General features: G+C 40.1%; 1 protein-coding gene across 6 annotated transcripts in view; it reads right to left on the bottom strand.

Moving 5' to 3' along the window:
• The window catches only part of ROBO1 (roundabout guidance receptor 1), a 1,145,453-nt gene that overhangs the window by 44,133 nt on the left and 1,081,424 nt on the right, over window positions 1-19,896 (bottom strand). For 4 of the 6 annotated variants that reach the window (XM_066346778.1, XM_066346775.1, XM_066346772.1 and 1 more), the window contains 5 exons: window positions 19,105-19,226; window positions 15,382-15,553; window positions 11,343-11,540; window positions 6,145-6,171; window positions 4,677-4,719 (listed from right to left, as the gene is read on the bottom strand). In XM_066346778.1, the coding sequence (XP_066202875.1) occupies window positions 4,677-4,719; window positions 6,145-6,171; window positions 11,343-11,540; window positions 15,382-15,553; window positions 19,105-19,226 (562 nt within the window). The remainder of the gene's footprint in view (window positions 1-4,676; window positions 4,720-6,144; window positions 6,172-11,342; window positions 11,541-15,381; window positions 15,554-19,104; window positions 19,227-19,896) is intronic. The other 2 variants (XM_066346776.1, XM_066346773.1) reach the window with 1 other exon arrangement.

The following is a 19,896-nucleotide window of genomic DNA, read 5'->3' on the forward strand; positions in this document are numbered from 1 at the left end:
AACCTAACCCACGTGTGTTATCGCTATAGAAGGTATTAAAAATAAATCTCCCATATTTGACACTGTAGAGATATTACGGGATGTTTGAAGTATGGGTCAAGTGGAAATTTTCCACAGCCTGTCTTCCATGTTTCAAAAGGAATAGACAATATTTTTATGCTGCTATGACTCCCTCAGAAAAGACACTTTTAAAGTTAATGTTTTCATATCATCCTAGGTTTGAAAGCATTTTTTCACACGTGTGGGTGATTTCCAACAGGAAGTAGCATTAACAACTCACATCCTAGTTTTCGGTTTAGACTTGCATTTGGAATGCTAATTATTTAGGAAAGAAGGTTAACCATGATTACTTGCTCCTAATGAACCTTAAAATGCCACGTGTGTTATTTCAGAGGTCATTGAGGAAGTCAAGGTCATACGCAGCTACTGTGATAAGGGGGTTAGGGGGTCTTTTTACAGTAACAATCTCCCAGGCTCTCTTTATGCATTTAAGGTGGTCTAGTGTGCATAAGGCAGACTTAGCTAAAATTGAAACAGGAGCAAAACACAATGCTAGTTACAGTGATTAACATGCTCTAAAATATTATATAATGTTATATATTGTCATATGTTAGTTGTTATATTTTCATGGTAACATTGCTGAGTTTTGCTTATCTCCTCCTTGTCTACAAAAAGACGGTATTATTAGGGAAAGGAGACAGCAGTTTGCAAAAACCAAATTTATCATCCAGTTTATGGGAAGGAGATAGATTCATGTCACAGAGGAAAAGAGGGCAAATGTACTTAAAATACTTATGCGGCCGTTACCTTCCATTTCTCCGCTCCTTTGATCCCAGGTGTCCTGATTACTCACTCAAAACCAAAACAAACAAACAAACAGAAGATACCCCCAAACACCAATCTTAACTCCTAAGTCACAAAATAAACTACTACAAGGTTCAGGGACTGGGAAAAATGGTGACGGAGCCTAGCAGTCAAGGGTGCTGTCTCCTCTTCTCGTTGATAACTTGGCAGAGGTTTTGAAGCCAAGAAGAAGAGAAGTGGCCGTAATTAGAAAGCAAAGCGAGGCCTGAGCTCAGGGGCTTCCTCACCTCCCATTGCCAGGACATGTGGGGTGAGTGTCTTCCACCAGGCAAGCCTGATTTCCCTACTAATTTTTAAGACTTTTATTTTGCTCTTCCCTGGTTCATGCTGTTGTTTGGGTTTTAGGCAGTCTTCATTTGGAAGAGGTGACTGGGATGTTTGCGGGAAGGAAAACAAATGAATAGCAACGGCTACTTCATATTTCCAATACCCTCCCTGGGATTAATCTCCCTTATCAAATTGAGAAGAGCTCTCTTTGCCTGCCACAATCTTCACTCACCCTCCTCTGGAAAAAGCTGGCTTCACCATACTGCTAACTGGAAGAGCTGTCTAGCTGAACCTGCTCCTTTACTGGAGGAGCGTGGCCAGCACGCCTGATTTCCTCTCAAGTCCTCAAGGACTGGATGTAGGTTTTCGACATTCTTTTTTTTTTTCCCCAAGACTCACTCATTCCTTTCTTCTTTCAATACTTTTTGATTATCTTTCAAAGGTCAATAACAAAGGTATTGAATTTATTGAAGTAACTCAATAAATTGCATTGATTGCATAACAAAAATTCGTGCATCCAATTACTGACTCATAAATTATTTCACCGTTACACTCTAGCATCTGAAAATTTACTGTGAGAGGCCATCAGATACAGATCAGGAGTTGACGAACTATTTCTGTAAAGGACCAGATAGGAACCATTCTAGGCTTTGCAATGTATTTTCTCTTGCAACTCCTCAACTCTGCCACTGGAGTGAAAAAGCCGTCACAGACATTCTACAAACAAATGGGTCTGGCTGGATCCCTGTAAAACTTTACATGCGAAACCAAATCTGGCCCAAGGGCCATAATTGGCTGACCCCTGATACAAACAAAATATAACTGCGTGGCCTCACATTCAGTGTTCAACTGTGGTATTTACAACAGCACGGAATGTCCGTAGAGGGTCCAGCGGGTGAACGTCAGCAGACGGGCAGTGGAAGGCGGATGGACACAGCCCAGGCTGGTGGCGGAAGAACAGGCAGGAGAAGGCAGTGTGTGCGCATGGCGGGAGGGCAGCAGCGTGGGTGCACAGAGGGTTGAAGCGGGGCCCTGGAGGTCGTGGGCTTCCCGTGCTGTGCTGAATTTGGACTTGGTATTGGGTTCTACGAAAAATTGGGTCTTCTGCCTCTCAGAGACATGATGACATGCATTTCAAAGTACCATGCTGGTTCCGATAGGCAACGGGAATTCACAGGAAATGGTGCCCACGAAGACAGAGGAAGGCAGGACCGCTGAGCGGCTTTTGTAATAGAGCAGGCCAGAGGGAGCATGTGCTTGAAGCGAAACTTAATAGGGACAGGGAAAGGGGGTAAAGCTTAGGATCAACAAAGAGCAGTGACCGAGGCAAAGAAGAGCAGGCTGGAACGTTCTGACTTAGGGGTCACTAACCAAATAAGGCAGGATGTTCAATGAGGGCTCAGAGTCTGAGACGCCTGAGGGAAGCTAGTGTTTAAGGGGCAGACAGGAGACTGAGCGCAGGAGGCCGATTCACTCATTCTCTTACTACAATGGGTCACAGAACACACACGTGCACACGCGCGCGCGTGCACACACACACACTCACAATGGTTAGAAAGTAAGACCTCTTCCTAATGTCCTCCTGATCCTGTTCTGTTTTTTTCGACATCACTCAACTGTTAATACTACAGAGTTGATTTTTTTTTTCATGTTTATTATTTATCTTCTCTCTCCACCATTAAATGTCAGGTTCACATGGACAGCAATTTTTACAGACTCTGTTCACGGATGCATCTCCAGCCACGAGACGGGTGCCTGTCACATGCTGGCGATTCAATATGTTCAATAACTAAATTTAAAATGGTGTATTTAACTGTCATTTGAGCACGAAGATCTTTATGGCACGGTGGTCTCTGTAACATTTCAGCATCTTTGATCATTTCCTTTGCTAAAAGATTATTTGCATTCAGTGCTGGCAGTAAACCAGTTTCGCCGCTATTCTATTTTTAGATTTCAAAGGTTAATTTTGTAAGGTGAGGCAGTGAGCTCTCCAAATGGATACATATTTTAGGCACTTTGTTATTTTTCAGCTCTGCCACAGAAACTAGCGCTTAGAACCAAAGGGCTCCTCCAACGATTTGGATTTGATCACTGAGTCTCTCTGAGGCTGTATCTTCCTGTTCGACAACAGAAACCAGATGTGTACTGTGCACGTGTATGGTGTGTGCACGTGTATGGTGTGTGCATGTGTAAGGTGTGTGCATGTGTAAGGTGTGTGCACGTGAGTGCCTGTGCCCATGCACAGAGGCAGAGCATCTAGAAGCTGCTCAACAAGCACTTTCGCGTGCTTTGATTAATGAGAAAACTGCCGTCTGTGGTCAGGAATATACACAGGTGAGGGGGGGTGATATAATCAGGCATTCCAGACTCATTCACGAGAGAACATTCTCAAGCCAGGGGCTGTTCCGTGAGTGTCTGTGATTTAGATGGAAATCCCCTGGATGCAAAAACATGCCCTGGTGTCATTCCCGAATCAAGTGGATTTATTCCTCACGAAGACCTCCCGAGCGTCCGGAGCCTTGGCTGGCTGGCTTTGCTCCACAGGTATGAAACCAAGAAGCTGGGAGGAGCGGTAAGTCCCCAGGAAAGAAAGGATCAGTGTTTGTTGCCACGTATATACAGCTCTGGTTAAAGGAAGTCAACTTTTTCTTTTAAATCACTCTTTGTCATATACTACATTCAGTTATTTTGTATCGGACGATATGTTCCCCAGGTTCAGGAATAATATCTTTCTCATTTTGGTCTTTTCCGGGAGCAACCACACTACCCATCTGTACCGAGAATGACTCTCAGTAAGTTCATTGCACTTGAATTATTCAATGGATTTGGTTGGAAGATTGTTTTAAATTTACACCGTATTCAAAATGTTACTGTTTTCGAAAAGCAAAAATCATCCTATTGTAGAAAATCCCCAAACTTGGTTCATATAACATATCTTATTTCCGCTCTGTTAAGATGCCTAACACATCAATTTGTGATTTCCCTGTGAATATATTAAAATTCACTGAATAATAATTAACAAAAAATTATAAATATACAGTTGGGGTTCATTTTAATTAGAGAAAAGAAAGGTCTGTGTTAATAAGCTACCTAGACTTCTTCTTTCATTTCAACATCTTTCCCTGCACACGGACAGCGGAACTATGCTGAATTCCTAACAAGAACAAACAAACATAACCTACACCTTATGAGCATAATGCTGTTTTCAGCAGGTTTCAAAATGAACACTTTTTCTTTGATGGTATCTGATAACTAGCTCTATTTCTTAATCTTCATAAATACCATCACTTAATTACTCTAAGTCCTTTTAATCATCTGCTAAATCAGCAAGTCTGTCTTGCCCGGTTCAAGTTTGCCCTCCGGTGGTCATTTGTGTACACACCAGCCTGTTGTCCCAGCAGAGTAGAACAGAGTATTTCTGGAAGATTCGAACAAGTTTCACCAGGAAGCTGAACCTTTTAAGCAAAGATAGTGATGTCACTGAGGAAGACTAGAAGAAATAATGGAATTCCCCTTAGGATCTACAAAACAAGCAAGATAATTACCTCCCTGCACTGCTCACAGCTTCGCCTCCTCTCTGATAAGTTACTGGAATGTTACCAAAAAAAAAAAAAAAAAGAGAGAGAGAGAGAAAAGAGAAAAATTAATAGACATGTTTATATTTGTACATCAAAAGCTAGTACATTCATGAGCATCTTTCTAAAATGGAATGCATTCTCCCTTTCTACTTAGAAGAATACAAAAGTCATCACAGGAAGATTTCTGATTCAACACTATTATTTTTTTAACATTGTATAGAACTGAAGATAAATTACACTTATTAACGTGCCCACAAGGTTGAGAACTAAGCAAAATCAAACTTCAGTACACTCTTCTTAAATACAACAGTCACACATTTGTACATTTGCTTTCCCATATGTCTAGTTTTGAATTATTAAATCATATAATTCCATGAATTTATTTTAGTGGAATCTTCAATTTAGGAAAATACCCTTACTAGAGTATTTTCTCAGAAGTATGAGTACCAGTCAGACAAAGATAAATGTTAAAGCCAACCTTCTCTTTCTGCACACACAACGATGTGTGCCAGGTTGTGACTGTCCATTAATGCAACCTGATTTTCATTGTGGCTTCCAGAAACGCTTCTCGTTATATTTTCATCAGACAGGTATGTAGGGTAAAATATATATTTGAATGGTCTTGAAAGCATTCGCAGCTTCGTAACCTCACGGGTATAAAAATTTAGCCACCACGAGACAAGGTTTGCACATAGGCAAGGGGTTAAGAAGATTAGCTCTTCTATAAATACAGACACATTTTCTAAGGAGAAATGTGTTTCGAGAAGCTGCCAAATTCTGCTACTTAGAAGAACTCCAAACGGGGAGTCTGTTAAGGGGAGATAACCGTGTCCAGTGATTACAATAACTGGGGTACAAAGGAGGAGGCAGGACGGTAGGTACATCTCTTACGAGGGGTGATAAGGATAAAGAGGACCCACTTTGAAAGAAGCCGAAAGGAACAGAACATTAGGGTTCTGACTTGGGGAAAATGAAAAGTTTTATCTTTGCATGTGCGGACTACTTTGGTTCCTTCCCTTCAAGCATGTTGACGCTACACCCAGAGAATTGAAAGGGAGAGAAATATCTGTTGGAAAAACTGAAAGCTTAAGTTTAAGGAAAAAGTGCACGGCCACGTGTGACACACTCCGTAGTAAGATCATGAACATGTTAAATCATGCTGAGGGCAGACACGGTGTGCCTGTCTAGCGCACGCATGCAGACGAGGCTAACGTGCAATGCGGAGTGGGAATGAATAACTGCATCAAATAAGTGAAATGCAACACCGACCATGTCTGCTTCCAATGCATGCCTGACATGAGGAAATGAAGTATTGCATTCCACTGAAGTCCTCTCCCCCAACCTACTGCGGGGAATGAAACACAAACAGAAACACAATAGTACCACACATGCCAAACGAACAAAGGGACGGGGGAGGGTAAGTGCAAATATATACCTGTTGGTGTGAAGGTAAAAGACGGGACTGAAAAATCAAAACAAAATATAAACCAGTTATTAAGCTGAAGAGAGAAAGGGAACATATCACATTAGTATAAATCAAGCAGACAGCTGAACATAAAACAAATGTAAATAACTAAGCCAGTCGCTCTGACATTCTGAGGTATGAATAAAACCAAGTCTGAGGTGAAAAAGAGAAGCTTGTCTCTACAGGAACCATGTTGAAATGTTGAAGTGTCTGACATTCTAGCAAGGAGGGGAATTGTGCTGGTTTAGCCCGGGAATGACCCTGCATTTGGTAACATAGATTCAGCTCATGGCTTCAGTACAAACAGGACTCCTCTACTATAAATCATTTCCAAACACTGGATGATGGATTCTTAAACAAGTATTATCAGGGTCTTGCTTGAACTTTATCTAGAAATCTGAAAGTAAATGCTTTATTAAAGTGGACTAATGGGGCACTTAAGTATTCATTATTAAGAGACAGAGATTGAGGGGGAGAAGAAAGGAAGGAAGGAAGACACAAAAGGAAAAGGAAGGAAGGAAGAAAAGAAGGAAGGGAGGGAGGGAGGAAGGGAGGAAGGGAGGAAGAAAGAAAGAAGGAAGGAAAGAAGAAATTGGAACAAAGAACCATAAAACTGAACTCTTTTACTTCCAAATAATGCCTGACACCTTATTATATAAACAGTGTAATGCCACATTTTTGTCATCATAGAAATTTGTGAGTGGACAAAAGAAACGGGGCGTTTTCAACTGTCATTTCTCTATTCCGGTTTAAGTTGAGCAGCTTTCTAGGTGCAGGCCGCTCCCTCATTGTTTAATGCCACACTCTGGAAGCTAAACAATAGAACAATAACACCTCTCTGAAAGCCTTCACTCTCTGCGGTTATAAATCTTAATCTAATCAATAATGCCTGAAATTGAACTGCAGACGTCAAAAGTAGCGGCCTCGCCTCCCCCCTCCCTTTTCCTATCTCCTCCCACTCCTGGGTGTTCGAAGACACCAGGAGCTCTTTCTATAGAGTTGCTGAGGGGATGGAGGCTGACTTCTTTCCCCAGCTCCTCCCTCTCCCCCCTCCTCCCCCCCCCCCGCCCTGGTGGAGGAAAGCAAGGAAATCTACACTAGTCCTTCAAGACTAGAGTCTGCTTTCAAGAAAATCCTTAAAATACACAAACTGTAACATTGATTAGCTATCGTGGATCCCAAAGCCGCTGAAAATGTATTTTCCACTTCACACGTGAGCATCTCCAGGAAATTGACTTTAGGATTAGTGTCTCTGGAGGTGCACAGTGGACGGCTCCAGTACCCTTCACACCTGTCACTGCTTACCCAACCATTGGCTTTGGGCATCGCAGAAAGAACAGAAACACACTCCTCAGCGCCGTGTACCCAATTTCTACACTGGCCCTTGTCTGCACGTGGCCGTCCCTGTCTGAAGAATCTATTGTTTCCCTTCAGTCTGTTTTTTTTTTTTTTTCAGAGTCAATGTAATTGAACTACAATAAAAAATTCAGAGCCATAGTAACAAATCTCCATTAAAAAAAAAAAAAAAAAAAAGGTATGTTAGAAAGTCAAGCTATTCAAGCAAGAATCGAGTGCCTGAACAAATCACAAGGACGTAAGAAATAGATGAAAGGTCCTTGTCAGTATGCTCAGGTCACCGCTAACCCCAGTTTAAGGAACTGAAGAGGAGATGAGGTTGGTCGAAGTGAAATTTTTACAGCATATACACCAAATAACAACTTATCTCTCCAAGCTCCTGGTAACATAATGCGCTCTTTATCCCCAGCCGTGCTGGTGCACACTGTGAGCGTGTGTGGGTCGGGGGGCTGAGTGTTCTGTGCAGGAAACACCACCAGAGAAATGGGGGTCAGGAGAGAGCGCCCCCTGTCACTCTCTGACCTGACGGTGCATAAGCTGAGAGGCTCTTATCCATTTGTTTCTTTAAAATACTTCACTTCCTTTTTCCTTGTAATTGACAGCTTTGTTTTTGACATAGACAATTTAGAACTTCAGGATACACGTCTTCTCTCTCTCTCTCTCTCTCTCTCTCTCTCTCTCTTTTTAATTGCACAGAAAGAGAATTATGGAAAAGTGCCGACAAGGCGAAATGGAAAAAAAAAAAAAAAGCAGAATCCAATGCTCACCAATTACATTTGTAATTATGTTCTATGAGTTCTGCTTACACACAAGCCAGTTAAAAGGACGATGATATTAGTTTAATAGATTTCGCAGAAAGAGTGCATAGGCATTTGCCAGCATGCTTAAAGAACATTAGTAAAAGGAAAAAAAAAAAAATTTCAGAAACGGAGAGGTTTTTATGTCACGTATTTAGATGTCATGACAATATAGAGAGTTCAGTGGTAACGATACAGCGACAGCGCTTCACGGCAGGGAGAAACGCAGGACTCCTGGACAGTTCCAGAGACTCCGCATCTCAACGTTGATCAGTCACTTTTCCTCATTCAGTTCAGATTTCCAAACACAACCCCTAACACTCTATGCTGCCCTTGTCTGGCTCCAAAACAGACACCCACACACCCGTTCTCTGCGTTGTTTTATAAGTAAAGATTTTTGTTTTTGTATTTTTCTGAAGTTAGAAGCAGGTAGGCAGTCAGACTCCCGCATGCGCCTGACCAGGATCCACCCGGCATGCCCACCAGGGGGCGATGCTCTGCCCATCTGGGGCATTGATCCACTGCAATCGGAGCCATTCTAGCACCTGAGGCAGAGGCCATGGAGCCATCCTCAGCACCTGGGCCAACTTTGCTCCAATGGAGCCTTGGCTGCGGGAGGGTTAGAGAGAGACAGAAAGGAAGGAGAGGGGGAAGGGTGGAGAAGCAAATGGGTGCTTCTCCTGTGTGCCCTGGCTGTGAATCAAACGCAGGACTGCCACACGCTGGGCTGACACTCTACCACTGAGTCAACCAGCCAGGGCTAGTCAAAGGGGTTTTTTTTTATGGTGACACGTGTGCCTGACACTGTTCTGCTCTGTGTACATAATGAGCCCCAGGCTCTTTGTGGTACAAAGGGATACTGGCATGGCTTCATCTCGAGAGTGGACACATATCTACAAAAACCTTTGAGGACGATGATGGTAAGAAAGAGCATGCGCATGAAGGAACTGCTGCGTGGCCACAGACCAGACGCACGCTGAGTCATTCTTATAGGACGGCTGAGGAATCTGTGCTGGCTCTTTCCTGCCAAGACCCTCTGTGGCTGAGAGGACAAAGATGTCAGACTGCTGTCACACACTGTCCTGTAAGTGTACAGGTACATTCTAATAAGCATCGCACAGTCTTACGTTGCCATTTAGTTGGTCAGAGAAATGACTTAGCCAAGACATGTAGAAAATGTTCATGTAAGAAATATGCAGATAGGCCCTGGCCAGTTGGCTCAGTGGTAGAGTGTCAGCCTGGTATGTGGATGTCCCGTGTTCAATTCCAGGTCAAGGCTCACAGGAGAAGTACCCATCTGCTTCTCTACCCCTCCCCTTCTCGCTTCTGTTCCTCTCTCTCTCTCTCTTTACCCCTCCTGCAGCCATGACTCCATTAGAGCAAGTTGGACCTAGGCACTGAGGATGGCTCCATGGGTTCATCTCAGGCACTAAGAAGAGCTCAGGTGCTGAGCAACAGAACAATGCCCAGGATGAGCAGAGCATTGCCCTCTATTGGGTTTTCTGAGTAGATCCTGGTCAGGGTACATGTGAGAGTCTGTCTCTGCCTCCCTTCCTCACATGAATAAAAGTAAATAAATAAATAAAAAGAAATAAGCAGACATTTAAATTTGTTTTCAAGGTTGTTAATGGTAGGGGAATGTGTTGTTGGTAATTTTCTTGAAATTTGCATTGTAGCAAAGTGAAAGTGTTGTCTTCACTTAAGCAAAGACTCTATAACTAGGTTGAATGTATTATTTGTCATACAAACCAGGATAATTTTGAGAGCAAAAGGAATAGTATAAAAATTCATTGGACTAAGGACATAAATGGGCACTGTCCTCTGAGAACTGCGACTCAGAGTCAGCCTACCCATAGATCAGGTCTGAGGCCCAGAACTGATGAAATATATTTGGGGATGGGGAATGATTATTTGTCTGACCGTGTTGACAGATCTCCTCAGAGAATAAAAAATACAAATAATCTATAGGCTTTACGGCTATGTGGCAAAGGTGTCTATGAAATACCTTGGCAAATTTGGTTTATCCACAAAATTGTAAATAATAGCAGGGAAGTAAACTTTATCTTCTAAAACTGCAAACATATTTGTAACAAAATCACTATCACTAATTAACAGCAAACACATAGCCAATGCTGCCACTTAAAATATAACAAAAAAAAAGTGCTAGAGCTCCTCTCTCTGCATTTCATATCAACTAAGAAATGACATTTTCTAAGCAATCAGAAATAATCATAAAAATAGTGATTTTACAAATAGTCTCTTTAGCTTCCCAAAGGCAAGACCAACACCTCAAAACTGTGTGAGACTGTTCAAAATTTGCATTTATAATTTCTGTGATGAAAAAGTTTCTTCAAGCCTGACCAGGTGCTGGTGCAGTGGATAGAGCATCGGACTGGGATGCGGAGGACGCAGGTTCGAGACCCTGAGGTCGCCAGCTTGAGCGTGGGCTCATCTGGTTTGAGCAAAAGCTCACCAGCTTGGACCCAAGGTCGCTGGCTCCAGCAAGGGGTCACTCGGTCTGCTGTAGCCCCCTGGTCAAGGCACATATAAGAAATCAATCAACGAACAACTAAGGAGCCGTAACGAAGAATTGATGCTTCTCATCTCTGTCCCTTCCTGTCTGTCTGTCCCTATCTGTTCCTCTCTCTGACACTCTCTGTCTCTGCCACAAAAAAAAAAAAAAAAAAAAAGTTTCTTCAAGAATACAAAGCAAAACAGTCATTTTCAAAGAGAACAAGGGAATGAATGGTAGAACAAGCATTAGTCAACCCACCCGGGAGAAATGTCTTGTAAAGGAAGGAGGCCTGAAACCGCTGAGCCCTAGCTGCAGCGTTGCTACGCAACAGGAGTTCATACCACGTGGCTATCACAAGAAGAGAAAAGCACTTCTGAAAATCTTTATGTATGAAAGTAATTTAAAACAGGATACATACACGTACATCATGTGGAGTCACAGATTAAAATCAAGAGTTATGCGTACATAGTGACCCTTGGGAAACTTAAGAAAGCCGATACCTTTCCGGATCCCCGCGTACGTACTGGTCAGCCCGTTTCTCTTCTTGCGATGCCGATAGAGCCAGATGCTGAAGACCATGAGGATGACCCAGCAGGCCGCCCCGATGCCCGCGATGAAGGCCGGCTGCTTGACCACGTCCGAGATCTGCTGGGCGAGGCTCACCTGGTCCTCCGGGGACACGGGGTTGCCGTGAGAATCTGAAAAGCCACCCTCGGGTCAATGTGGGTTTCAAAACTCAGTACGATCATAAGAACTCCTAGTTTCCACCAGATAAAACCAGCGTCATGATTGTGTTCATTTTGGGGCCATGGCTTCTGTTTGTCAACTTGCCACACTGGCATTTTTAGTTCAAGCAATTTGTGAGATTTTTTCAGCCACATTATATTCATTTTATTTATTTTACTTCAAATCCAATGTCAGGTCATGTCATGGAATATATTTGAAAACAAAAGCAACGGCATACGATTTCTATACCTTTACTCCAGAAAGCTGCGCGGCTCGCTGTGTACGTTTGCACAGGAAAGTGCTGGGGCGAAGGCACCAGTACAAACCCTCAGAACGCCATACTGGGATCCAAGTACACAAATTAGGGGTCCCAAATAAGTAGGTGTGAAAAAGGTGCATGCTTTCTCAGACTTCTAAAGGAACCCTCGATTATATGTTCTAAAATTGTAAAGTAGCGAAATGTTATTTCCTATAGAGGTTGATATGGAAAAAAAAGTGCTGTATCTCCTATTACCACATGTGTGTGCGCGTGCACACGAACACACATACACACACACACACACACACACACACACACACTATATGCTAGGTCTCCTAACTGTCTTAGAAGCATGGTATTTGAACCTAAGTTCAGAAGGGCCTATAAAATTCATGGTTCTTAAAAAAAAAACAGCAATGAAAAATTAAGATAATGTCACCACTGAAAGAACTATTATCTTTCTTTTGAAATAATACCCAGGGCCAGTGATAGATACAGAGACATTCAACATGGACAAGAATTACTGTGTTTTATGAATAGTCACCAAGGCTTATGTTTTCTGATAGCTATTTTCATTCAGAAATGTTAAAAATGGATGGGTATAGAACTATTAAAATTGAGTTATTTTCTATGTATGTTTAAGCCTACGAAGATACTGATTTCTGTAGCCCACCATTCCGTCCAGGCACACGGAGCGGTGTGGGCAGTCTGTGGAAAACTGGAAGCTCTCTCTCCCTCACCAGAGCAGTGTCCCACTCTGCGGGCCCCGCGTGAGGCCCGTCCGGAGGAGGCCGGTGGGCAGAGTTCCCACCAGTGTCTGCAGTGTTAGGGTTCCTCCCTAACAACATCCCAGTGAAGGAAGGAGGAGTCAGCCCGTGTCTTTAGGATGGGGCCTTCTTGCCATTGTTAAATCATTTGACTCTGAAAATTTTCTGCTACTACAACCTGCTTAAAAAATAGAAACATTTGTTCTATACCATAAATCCTTTATTTATTCAGAAAAAATAATTGGTATAGGTCATTATATAGGAATAACATTTCTCAAACAGAGAAAAATCCTACAGATCACCTTTTCTTTTGACATGATATTACATCCTAATCTGACTCCAACAGGAAAAATAAGCAGCATTCAATAGTGAAGGAAACACCTTAGGAATACAGCAGCTGTTTCTATGTAAAATGGATAGACTGCCACTTATGTTATGTGTGTGTGTGTATGTGTGTGTGTGGTTTTTCTTTACTCTTCTTTCTTGAACAGAAGTTCAGATTTCATTCTACAGAGGGTCAAGGTTAGAAAACCTATTTTCACAAGCAGTTCACCTGCCTTCAACTGTTTGTTGACTGTAAGTTTAACTTCATGTTTCAGACCCTTTCAGCTACGGTTATCCTAAGAGCACTCACCTTCTGAAGGTTCTCCAGGCAGACCTGTTCTTTTTATTCCTAATACACCCTTTGTGTCTGCTCGGTTTATAGATTTCATGGTTATCTGGGCCAGGTTAAGTTGGGTAGCTTCAGATTTTTATGGAGACAGACAAGAGAGGGTCCATGCAAGCGACCAGACGGGCTTCACAGAATAAAGTGTGAATAGTGAATTTAAAAAGCCACTCTACAGCTCCGTCTGTGTCGCACGGCAGCTGAGCCTATATTAAGATATGGAAAACACTGGGACACATTTATAATTTCAAGGAAACCATTTGACCCTTAAATCTCATGGCTTAAAGCTTAAATAAGTGAAACTGACATGGCCCCCTTTTCAATCCATCTGTGAAAACCCAGGACTACGAGCCATGTTATAAAAATAGGTAAATAACACCAACCATGTATAGGATTATCATAATGTAACTCAGAGTTTCAATTTTAGTAAGTTAATACCGATATTTTACAAAACTGGGCAAATGTTTGAGTAAAAAAAGTCAATATTAAACTATTTTCCCCCATAGCTTATATGACACTGTAACACTATAGATGTCTTAGAATTTTGCAATAAATGAACCAGAAATAAACCAAAAAGCTATTTTCACTTAAAAGTTGCAATACATAATCACTGTTTTAAAATATGCTAAATGTAAAAGTCAACCCAACAAGTTCTGGCCCATGGCTGTGGCCGAGACAATGAAAGCTATGCACTAAAGGTCTGAAAGGGACCCTCATTGCCTGGAGTTGCTGTGAAGCAGTCCCCTAGCCAGTGATTTCATTTCGTGATGTTCCCATTCATCTATTTGGAATCACGTGACTGAGTTCTGGGCAGGAGCCATGGGCGCCTTTAAACCCTTCAACAAACTCTGTGTGTCCGTCTTTCCTTTCTGGTCACTCAGGGTCAGCCTTGGAACACCGTGCCTGTGACCCTCCTGTCTATTTGGACCAGAGTGCCTTCCCACAACCATTGGACTTCAGGTGGACTTCACTGTGTTCTACAACCAGAATTCTGCACGTGTGTCTATTACAGCAGCTAGCATTGTCTTAACAATGGAACATCAACAACAGTTTCTCAGTCAAGAAAGTGTATTCAAAGGTTTCCTCATTGTGTTTCAAAATAACTTCTAGGATGTCACTGACATTATCGACATGCAAAAATACTACGTACTTATTTGTTAAGGAGGAAGATTCACGTATTTGATTCTTTTTCATAATTTAGCAACTGACATAAAATATTCCTAATGTTCAACTTCTGACCTGGAGTAAACAAACAGGAAGTTGACTATGTATGCTGCTCAGCACTTTTCATAATTTAAATGTCGTCTCTTAATATCTGACAGGTATCTTAATATCTGTCGTCTCTTCTCTTCACTTTCCATTTATAATAGTATATTGTTGTTGTTTGTTTTAGATTTTACTGGTAACCACTTCCTAACTTGTATCATATGTTCATGTTACATTGTGAGTAAACATGAACTCATTACAGTGAGTTTTTGTAATGAAGGATTCCGTGTCAGCTTTTTTCCCCATTCATCTAACTTTTGAATCACACACTATATTTAACTTTATAAATAATTAGCATATAACCATATTCCAATACACCTTGACATCTCAACCTATCTTTTGTTATAAAAAGGAATCACAAGTTTAAATAGACACAAAAAGGCAAACATTAACTGAATATCATTATAAAGTTCTAACACCTACTATAAGTTTCACATGGAAATTTGTTTTGTTTTAATCCAAACAACTGTATACCTTCCATGAAGGTATACATTGTGTTTTTCTTGTTCACTGAGGTACCTCTGGTGCTCAATTAATTGCACTTGTTGACTAGATGAAAAACAATTGAATAAAACTGCTTTAGAGTGACACTGAACACTGACAGCCTTCTGTGTGAAAAAATTATTTTAAATGTGTGTGAGGATAAATTTAAGTTTAGCCATAACATATTATTAATGTTAACACCCTCATATTGTAGCTACCCTGCGACATCCCATATTCTATTCAACTTGCAAAGGTGGCTCTGCTCCATTAAAAAAAAAAGAAGAAGAAGAGAAGAAGAAGAAAGAAAGAAGAAAAAAACGAAGCGGCCGAAGGAGTACACACTCACAGTGCGGACCTGCCCCAGTGCTTACCTAACTGGATGAACTGAGGCTCGCTCTTCACGCCCGGCCCCGCCCCCGTGCTGGCCGCCACCTCCACACTGTAGCGGATCCCAGGAACCAGGGAAGGGATGACCACAGAAAAGGTGGCGCCGTCTACTGTCTTGTTTATATGGTAACGCGTTTCATTGCCCAAGCACCAAACCTGTCAGAAGAACACAACGGATGTCAAGCTGGTAAATTATTTAAGTTACTGCAAAGATCAACTTCGTATCGTGGGTTTAGACCAAGTCAGATTTCAGATCTGTTAGGGACCTCATACAGGGAGTTTCAGGAAAAAAAGCAAAAACAAAAACAATGGTCTATTTTCCCTAGGATCTAGTTCTGAAAAGATTCTTCCAGGCAAACTGAGTGTTAGTAGGACCTTCAAGACTTTAAACTTTTCCTCATATACTTTTTAAAAAAAATTTTTAAAGACTTTATTTATTCATTTTAGACAGGAAAGAGAGAGAGAGAGAGAGAGAGAGAGAGAGAGAGAAGGGAGGAGCAGGAAGCATCAACTCCCATATGTGCCTTGACCAGGCAAGCCCAGGGTTTTGAACCAGCGACCTCAGCATTCCAGGACGACGCTTTATCCACTGCGCCACCACAGGTCAGGCCTCCTCATATACTTTTAAAGTATTATAGAAGGCTAGTCTGCAAATTTTTGTTTGAGATACTAGTTGCTATCAACCTATTAGTTGTTTTTTTTTAACACTAGTAAATCATGTGCCAGAAAAAAGAGTTCCTTGCAAAACGCTGTGTATGTGTAGATAAAGAACAGTGACTTATCTACAGCCACGCAGTATTTGCATTCCTGCTGTGGGACAGGTGTGACACTAGATGACCAGACATCCCCAAACAGAGGGAAACTCCGAGTCTAGTACTTGGCTCCAACAGCACTCTGGGACAAAACACCTGGTGCTGTCACAGCCACACCACCTTTTCTATCAAAACCAAGAAGCAGTTGATTTTAAAAGAGACAGGGCTTCTGAATAATGTAGAGCACCTCACATTCTACAGTTATTAAAAGCACAACTGAACATAAGAGGAATCATCCTTGGATTTTACTCAGCCGATGAGAGGTTGAACTATTAACAGAGAGAAAATCTGTTAATACTGACTTTGTCTTTACTTTGACTATTAATTCATCTTTGATAACGTGAGACCATAGAGAATAATATCTGACTTGAAAGGAAAATGTTCCTGTAAGGAAATTATTGTATATTTCACTTAAAACTTATTTATGGATTTTAGTGAGAGAGCAATTTGTTGTTCTACTCATTGATGCAGTCACTGGTTGACTCTTACATGTGCCCTGATCAGGGATTGAACCTGCAACCTTAGTGTTATCAGGACGATGCTCCAACCAGCCGAGTTACCCAACCAGGGCCCCTCATAACCTTTCATAATGACATTTGTGTGTGAAAATTATTTTCGAGAGATAAAGATTTCTGAACTATACTATAATCCTTACTTTACATTTCCTTCAAGATGATTTAATCCTGGGGTGAGCTTCAGTAATGTCTAACGTCATGAGTAGGGTGCAGGACAATACTTGACTCAATTTCCATAGGAAAATGATCCTTGGAGTAGTGAACCTGCCCTGCATTCTCTTAGGACGTCCTCAAGCAAGATGTGGGATTAGCTTCAAGTAGCCTATTGTCTAAACTGTCATAGGAAATGGGATTTAAAATAAACCCAAGAAGATCAGTGTCCTCTTATCACAAGGGCAATAACCTTTATTTTCCACCTTTGAAAGTTAATATTATTTTATTATGGTTCTAATGCATAAGACCAGCAAATGGTCAGACTCTACGCCAGGATCTGACCATTTGGAAATAAAGAATCCTTTGTGATCCCCCCCCCCCCCAATTACATTATGCAGCTGAACCAAAGCCACAAACTGATTTTGTACCAGTCAATCAGGTTCTGAAAGGCATTTTATTATTTTAAATTGACCATGAAGTTAAGTGAAGTACACCCTTTCGCATTTCTTTAGGAGAGAAATGAGTTTTGACTCTTGGGGGAAAATGCCTACATTATGCAATTTTGCTTGAGAGCTGAGACATCACCTCATTTTAAATCCTTAACAATCTTTATAACAGTTTATTTTTCTGGACTGAACCATAATATCCTGACACTCCCAGTATTGAAATAACCTTGAAATTCATGAGAAGGCCTTTAAATGTGTTAAGACCCTTAACTTTTCATGATTCAATTACACTATACCATCTAATTAAAAATACCTGAAGACCATTATACTTCATTTATGTACGTGGGTATTTTAAATACTTGAAAAAGTTGCCCTTTTAAAGGGTACACAAATTTTGTTTATATTTTTAAAAATCATCAAAAAATGAAATATTGTGCCTAAAATTAAGCTCAGTGTATCTGGTTAATGTGAAAGTGACTTGCTACTCAAAACAACAATTATGGTCTTTATTTGGGTCTTAACTGAGAGTGCCCGTTGGAATCACCTAGAAAGATTTACCAAAAAAAAAAAAAAAAAAAAAAAAAAAAAAAAAAAAAAAAAATATATATATATATATATATATATATATATATATATATATGCAGGATCTTACTAGACCTATTGAATCAGAATTTCTGAAAACGGTGGGCAGGGACCTATATTTTAAAAATAAGTCCATTATACAAGGTAAATGTGTTCACTTTCTTAACATCAGTTTTCTATCAATAGACACAGTAGGAAATATTTACAAATATAGGAGATAATCTATTAAGTACCAGAATTTAGCTAGTAATTAGGAAAATATGCAGGTGTCATGGAAATTTTAAGCAGTGTTTAAAAAAAATACATGTTTTATAGTTCAGTTCTTCTAGTATGTAGTGTGTTAACATAAGTGTAGAAAAAAGTACACATAATTTTCTTTTTTAATGAGATTGTCCTGATTCAGATTCATTTATCATAGCTCATTAAGATTATCCCATGATGCAGTTCATCAATAGGATAAATGTCATGTCCTTAATTTAGTTTTTTATTGTACCTTGACATGCTTAAAAATATCTGCACAAAATAAATCTATGTAAGACTCTGTAAATTCAATGAATAGAGCCAAAGACTTCACAGGTAAAAATAATTATTTAGAATCATTAGCTTAAAACACTTGACAATACATAACATATTTAAAAATTCACTGAAATATATAAAAATTTATATTTGAATTTCCTCTGAGACATGAAATTTTGTTTAGAGGCTAAAACAAGGTTTATAGGTAAAAAACTGATTTTCATGAACATTAAAGAATAATTTTATCTTAGCTCCAAGGTCCTAAAATTTCAAGCATGCTAAAAAAAGAGAGAAAAATATAGCAAAGCATATTTCATAGAATGTGATTCACAGTCAGTTCCATAGGGCAACCCAATCCTATAAAATACATATATTTAAACTTATTTTTTAGGGTAAAAAACATTTTTTATCAGCATTTACATTTTCTGCTTATGTGAAATTATATAGACCTATATATTTTGTGATGAAATAGATTCTTTGTTTTAAGTTAATTTTTTTCAAATGGCTTAAGAATTAGTTTTCCACAATTACTGAATAAATAAGAAAATGTTTTTAAAATAACTTCACATGCTGCTAGGCGGACCAGCAGATGGCGCCAAATATCCATGAACAATTAAATCAAGTTTTTCTTTTCTTTGTAGGGGAGGGGGATGTTACTCAGTAAATTACTGTGTATATCTTACCTTGTACTCTTGGACCATTCCATTTTGAGTGTCTTCTGGAGGTGGCTGCCAGCTAACCAGAATTGCAGTTCCATTTCCATCATTCTTTGATACAGTTACACTTTGAGGTGGGGCACTAGGTGCTATTACATTGTTTCAAAAAGCAGATATATTGTGAGAGCATTAGAGAACATTAAAAGCCGGCACTTAAACTTTAAAGTCAAACAATGATATAAAATTCATATCAATATATGTATACATTTTAAAATGTACCTCATTCAAGTCTGAATAACCCAAACTAAGTTTTTTCTCAATATTGCTAGGCCACTGTTACTGTGAGTTTCTCATAACCAACATTATATAGATTATCTACATACACACAGGCAAAATCCCAGATAGTCCTCATGTTTTTTTAACCCTGTTACCTTAGTCCCATGTTCTTCCTAGAAATATTCAAAAAGTATGAAGATCAATACTAATCACCCATGATATTAACTCTATTCAATCATTTATAAGCTCAAAGTAATAAAAACATTTTGGGGACTTTCCTGGTTATTTCTAAGGAGTATAGCTGTGATATGCAACCTTTTACTTTCATTTAAATATTAATTTTTAATTTCCAGTCATGAGGAAGCCCATTGTACTGGTTTGTCTAGAACGGAGGGGTTTCCAGGGACATGAGTCATAAGAATAAAATGCTAACGTTGGAGAGTCTTGGGCAAATCAAGACATTACTCACTTTATTTGCAAAGTCACTACTCAAGATAACATTTAATAAATGAATGGAAAATAATGCAAAGGCAAGCAAATTGA

This window comes from Saccopteryx leptura, chromosome 8 (genome assembly GCF_036850995.1).
Source record: "Saccopteryx leptura isolate mSacLep1 chromosome 8, mSacLep1_pri_phased_curated, whole genome shotgun sequence".
NCBI classification, from domain to species: Eukaryota; Metazoa; Chordata; class Mammalia; order Chiroptera; family Emballonuridae; genus Saccopteryx; species Saccopteryx leptura.